This window comes from Camelina sativa, chromosome 1, assembly GCF_000633955.1.
Source record: "Camelina sativa cultivar DH55 chromosome 1, Cs, whole genome shotgun sequence".
Taxonomy (NCBI): domain Eukaryota; kingdom Viridiplantae; phylum Streptophyta; class Magnoliopsida; order Brassicales; family Brassicaceae; genus Camelina; species Camelina sativa.
Window position 1 is genome coordinate 13,464,902 of NC_025685.1, and position 5,950 is coordinate 13,470,851.

Consider the following 5,950-nt stretch of genomic DNA (forward strand, 5'->3'; position numbering starts at 1 on the left):
GTCTGAAGATATCTCAAATTTGAAATGTCCTCTATGCCGGGGTACTGTTTTAGGATGGAAGGTTGTAGAAGAAGTAAGAACGTATCTTGATCTCAAGAACCGAAGTTGCTCCCGAGAATCTTGCTCATTTACTGGCAACTACCAAGATCTGCGTCGCCATGCCAGAAGGATACACCCAACAACTCGTCCTTCAGACACTGATCCATCAAGAGAGAGAGCTTGGAGGCGGCTTGAGAACCAAAGGGAGTATGGAGATATAGTCAGTGCCATACGTTCTGCCATGCCTGGTGCTGTTGTAGTAGGAGATTATGTTATAGAGAACGGAGATAGGTTTCCAGGTGAGAGGGAAGCAGCAGGAAATGGTGGGAGCGACCTGTGGACTACATTAGTGTTGTTTCAGATGATTGGGTCTCTTGACAATGGAGTTTCTAGTGGTGGTGGTGGATCAAGATCTCACAGGTCAAGGGCATGGAGGAATCATCGCCGTTCTTCAGATAGAAGATACCTTTGGGGGGAGAATCTTTTGGGTCTACAAGATGAACATAATAACAACGACGATGAAGAGTTGCGTTTGCAGAACGATGGAGGTGACGCTTCTACTCATGTTCCAAGAAGAAGAAGAAGATTTGGACGTCCTAGATCAAGTGGAAATCATCCGCGATAAGCTTTGGTAAAATTAAATATAAAATCATTGGGTTTTGGTTGTAGAAACCACCTTTGTGATTACTGAAACCAGTTTTGTCTTTAGGTGCTATCGATATCTCTCGGGTCAGAACCAGGCTGTGATGCAAAGGAAAAAAAAGGTTTTGCCGAGAGCCTTAGGATTGTTTGGTATTTTATGTAAATGTCATTTTGAGCCTTCTTAAGTCGCTCATTGTATACTAAGTATTGGTTTCTATGCAATGTCTTTTGTTTCACATGGAAAAATGTTTTTTTTTTTTTTTTTTTTTNGTTGTTGCTATGAACTATGAAGTTTTTTTTTATCTAGGAGACTGTTTCTTTCAACTAAGGTTGATCCTTTATCTAAAATGGACAAGTACATGGAAATAGCATATATAAGAAAATGTCTAAAATGAAGACAACAACTTTTGTCACAAAAAAAAATTGTCACTAGTCAAATAAATTACAAAGTGGAGACTTCTTTTTTCTTCACTTGGCCAAGTAGTCATTGAAGATTTCTTTTACGATTCTCGTATAAACAATGTAACCAACTTCTTTTTGTTTGGTAGATAGACGTAGAAACTATGTGAACAAGTGTTGTAACAGATGTGTCTAAAACCAACCACGACATTAGTTAGATATCGTAATTGTGACTTAGGACCACCAAATCATAACCTATCATTGTACTTGAAGCATGTAGAGGGTTGATATGAGGCCACGTCACACGTTATGACATGCGGGCATGAACCATAACACGTTCGATCTCGCAGAGTTCGACGAACGGCATTGGAATTTAAATCGATATTGAAAGGTGTCTCCCCACACTCAAGTTTAGTAACTGAAATAAATTGCGTTTTTGCTTTCATTTTCAATCAAAATTCTTGTACCAAACAAGAACCAAAGCTACACACAAATACACAATAACTTCCACAAGATTTTGTCCCGTCGGTCTTAGTAAGGATATGGAATCGTATAAAGGTATTATTGTAATGAACTCTTTACTAAAAATGTTCCATGTGGATCTTTAATTGGGAATGAATGTCTAAAGGTATTAAAAAATAGTTATGTAAGTTAACAATTATTGTAATGAACTCTTTACTAAAAATGTTCCATGTGGCGCTTGCATGTTCTTCTTAGACCCTTTCAATATTTATATACGAATTAGTCTTGATTAAGCAGACAACATCCGGTAATTTTGTGAATAGAATTGGTCAACCCTCCCTAAACATGATTATCTTGTTTTTATAAAGAACTAGGAAAATTGGGTGAATAGCCCATGTTGATTATCAACTTTCTCATATTACTCACATTTTTACTCACATCTTAATTAAGAAAACTAATTCTTATGACGAGATTGCCTTTGTCCCTCATTTCCCTCTCACAACCTAGCCTACAAGCAAGAGTTTTCGTGCAAACATTTTCCGGATTGACTCATATATTACTTATATACTAGTGTTACTTTCTTGTAACTTCCAATAAAGGGATCCTAACACTTGATATTCTAATGCGGGAGATGGCTCCTCGCGTAACTTCTTACGGATCCAAAGTCTATGTGTCGTGCCACGCTTAGCTAGTATATATTATTTGAAATCTATCCCCAACAAGTGACTTGAGTTATACAACTAGTAAAACGGAGAGAGCTTACATACACATGTACTCATGCTATAAATCTTCTAGAAATTTCTAATAGTGAAAATATTTCAGTTTGAGGGACCCTGTGAAATTATATGACCTAACTTACAAGTGTGTGGCTGCGGGTAATGGCAACAAGGCCTTGATACGAAGTAGAGCTACAACCCACAATCCAAAGAAGCATGTGTATGTATATAAACCCACTTTGGTACAATGCCACGTTCATGAGTTTCCGTATACACCCCAAATTAGATTGAGTCAAACAAATTATATAAAACACTTATATCTTCTTTAGTTTCCCAAGTCATCTCTTGTCTTCATCTTCTGATCCAAAGTCTCTAATTATATGTGTAAGAGAGAATCTGTTTGACACATTTGGGACAGATCTACGTTTGACCCACCAGAAATATACAGAAGCGAATAATCACACAAGCCCTATACTATACTATACCAAAAAAAGCATCTTCGGCCAGAACATGGAGGTTAGTCATAGTCACATGTGTTCCATATCATTCACATGTGTCCATAACACAAAGGACCATATTTATAAGAGTTTAATCTTTGTGGGTTTTGACCAGATCTTTCAATGGCTCTTTAAGTTAGGAAAGGAAACAGGGAGATCAGAGTCCAGCTCAATCAGTTGTACTGATCATGAACCAACCACAACTCTAGCAAGTAAGTAACAACATATTTCTTGATCCTTAGTTCACAATGTACAACAGTTCATATTTTTTATCTTACCTTATTATTACTAGAAAATTTGACATTTTTGTTTATATATTATAAATGGTGAGTTTATGTAGATTATCTACTCTTGTAACTTTAAACTTTTAATAAACAAGTTTTTGGCTAACTAATTAATAACGATTATAGTAACCATTGTGTTTTCTGACAAAATCATTTGATAAATGTGATCAAGATTACACAGATCAGAGAACAAGAAGATCATCTACAAGAGGGTCTAAACATAGAAACAGTTACAGAGGAATCTGGTTATGGTGTAGAAAAGATGTAGCAAAGGCTTGTTTCTATAGCACACTGAATTTAAGAAGAGTTAGTAGCTTTAGGAGGCAACAGCTAGTTCGCTCCATGGAAAAGATGAAAGCACAAAGAGGAGGAGGAGAAGAAGTGACATCAACAAGGTTTGATCCTAAAAAGGCTATCAAAGTCTTGGAACCAGAGAAAAAAGAAGAAACCAATAAAGAGAAGGCTAAAAGCGAACAGAGCAAAGGTAAAGTCACACTTTTAAGAATGAAGGAGCTCATCAAATGGGCTGCAGCAGCCAAATCCGACAAAGCTGTCAAATTCTTTACCCCTAAGGTCTGTTTTTCTTTTTTCTCATTGGTTCAAACCCATTTGATAACTCAAATGGATAACTAAACATATATAATATTTCAGATAATGATGGAGTTGAGAAACCGAAAAAAGTTGAAGATGATGAGAGAGGTGAATAATGAAGAATCAACAAAAAGGATGAGTAGTGTATCTGCAAATATAAGTTTGAGATGGGAGAGTAGTGAGAGTTGCACAACACACTCTTCCTCTGATCAGATTTCTATAGTTTCTTCACCAGCAATCCTTGTTTCTTTGGGTCCTACGCCACTCTACCACTGCAGATCCAGGAAAGGCAACTGGATCACTACTGATTCTGAATGTAAGGCCACATTATTCAATTTCATTTTATTTAAACAAAAGAACTAAGAAATGTTTTTGAATTTCCTATACATATAACTTCTGTTTTTCTTTCAGAAACCTATATATATATATATTTTTTTTTACATTTTAAATCACAGTGATTGATCACAAAATTTATATTCTTTTGCTATGTCTGACTTGTGTATTTATTTGTCTAAGTTCTTTTACGTATTTTGGATTTTGCAGTTGTGGTGTTAGAGTTATGAAGAGAAAAATTAGGTGTGGTGGATGAAGGCAACGACAAGGACAACCAATTGATTCTCATCCCTAGATAAATTTTGCAAGTAAAAATCCAATGCCACTGTAATTAACCTTTACCATTGTTCTTCGGTGATTTCAATTTTCTTTATGTACTTTTATAGAATTGAGTATGATGAAGAAACTTACAAATATATTACTTTCTTTTTAGCTTTAATAATTAATCTGATAGACCGAATTGGATTGCCACTATAAAACGGTGTAAATCATTGTTTTTGTTATAGAAGAATTTTTTAGTGTGGTAGTGGGATGATATAACATTCAGTCTAAAAATTATAATCTGATTTAAAATTGTGTTATTAGGTCATATGGTTTATGGTATTGGCGGAAAAATTAAAATGGTTTGGACTTCAAAATAAAGATTTAACAGAATACTGAAACAAGGTAAAACAATGTAAAGAGTTCTTTAAATTTATTTAAAGCCGGGAATTAAAGTTTTCTAGAAAAATAAATTGGTTAATGATAAATCGAGAAAAAAAAACTAATTTGATAATTTTAAACTTAAGACGTTTGAATTCATGTGCAATGCTGATCTAAATGAAAGCTACTAAAAGAATTTGCATAAAATACGGCATAATTTATGGATATAATGTTAACACTTTTTGGATTATAAATTTATAATACAAGTTTGTGAGATCATAAAGTATAAACCTCCAAAATGAATGTTTACCTCTCTTTCAACCACCACGTGTATAAAATCCTCATCCAACTCTAAACCTTCTTGTTTAAACCCTTTGCAAGTTAAAATCATATCGCAAAAATTGCAAAAACTTGTATATGATTCAAATATCATCAATTTCTAAAGTTTACATAACTAAATTTTTTTTTAGGTGTGATTGGTTGGACCGTAAGTTTTTTTCTACCTTTCTGATTTTTTTTATAAAGCTATAAATTTTTACAAATCATGTTTTCAATAAATGTTTACGATATTACCAATCATGTTGTGGTTTTAGTTTTCAACATTACAACCCAAAAAATGGATTATTGTAGCATGTGAAAATCCTACAGCCATGTAGAAAATCTAGGTAGAATCTATAGATTCACCAAGTTTTTGAATTTCTGAATTTGCATAAAATAAGAAATAAATTACAGATATTTTTTTCAATACTTATTATTATTTAGATGATGTGACATGAAACCAAGTTTTTTTAAAACTTAAAATTTACACACAAATCTAATATTTGATCATGTTTTTTTCTTTTTAAAAATATTACAGCAAAAAACTTACATCAACAAAATCTAAACTTACAACCAACAACAAACCTGCATCAAAAATCTCAGCTACAATTCACCAGTAAAATTTTTATTTTCTTTTATTAAAGGTATAAAATTGGATACAATATTTAATACATTGAAATTGCAATAAAAAATAGTTCTGTAATTACTCATATTTTTTTTATTTTTTTTGTCACCCTACTAATAAATAATCATAAGTAGATTTTAAGTTTTTAACTATAGATTCATTCGAGAAGCCTTTTAATGGCTAAAATAAAAATATTTTTGGAAAGAAAAAAACACATTTGCTATCTATTTTTTGCAATAATTCATAAAAGCCGTACACTTTTTCATCTCCCAAATTCTCTCGGTCACACGTTCTCTCCATCGTTGCATTTATTCATGCTCTCTGTCTCCTTCTTCGTCTTCTCAAACAACGAAATCAACAAAAAAGGAGAGAACTCAAAAAAAAAAAAAAAAAAAAAAAAAA

At 33.2% G+C, this 5,950-nt stretch overlaps 2 protein-coding genes across 6 annotated transcripts in view; both read left to right on the plus strand.

Moving 5' to 3' along the window:
• LOC104789740 overlaps window positions 1–919 on the plus strand; it is a 4,589-nt gene extending 3,670 nt beyond the window's left edge. For 4 of the 5 annotated variants that reach the window (XM_010515402.2, XM_010515392.2, XM_019227965.1 and 1 more), the window contains 2 exons: window positions 9–670; window positions 749–919. In XM_010515402.2, the coding sequence (XP_010513704.1) occupies window positions 9–664 (656 nt within the window). In that variant the 3' untranslated portion in view covers window positions 665–670; window positions 749–919. The remainder of the gene's footprint in view (window positions 1–8; window positions 671–748) is intronic. The other variant, XM_010515398.2, reaches the window with a different exon arrangement.
• Window positions 2,525–4,358, plus strand: LOC104789760. Its single transcript, XM_010515408.2, has 5 exons — window positions 2,525–2,774; window positions 2,871–2,967; window positions 3,212–3,612; window positions 3,691–3,946; window positions 4,174–4,358. Exons 1-5 carry the CDS (start codon window positions 2,769–2,771, stop codon window positions 4,191–4,193), a joined length of 780 nt encoding a protein of 259 aa, XP_010513710.1. The 5' UTR covers window positions 2,525–2,768; the 3' UTR covers window positions 4,194–4,358.

Excerpts from the sequence above, each read along its gene's own strand:
- LOC104789760 (XM_010515408.2), top strand. Across the intron at positions 2,968-3,211 it reads ACCAACCACAACTCTAGCAA|ATTACACAGATCAGAGAACA; the intron begins GTAAGTAACAAC and ends AATGTGATCAAG. Across the intron at positions 3,613-3,690 it reads TCAAATTCTTTACCCCTAAG|ATAATGATGGAGTTGAGAAA; the intron begins GTCTGTTTTTCT and ends ATAATATTTCAG.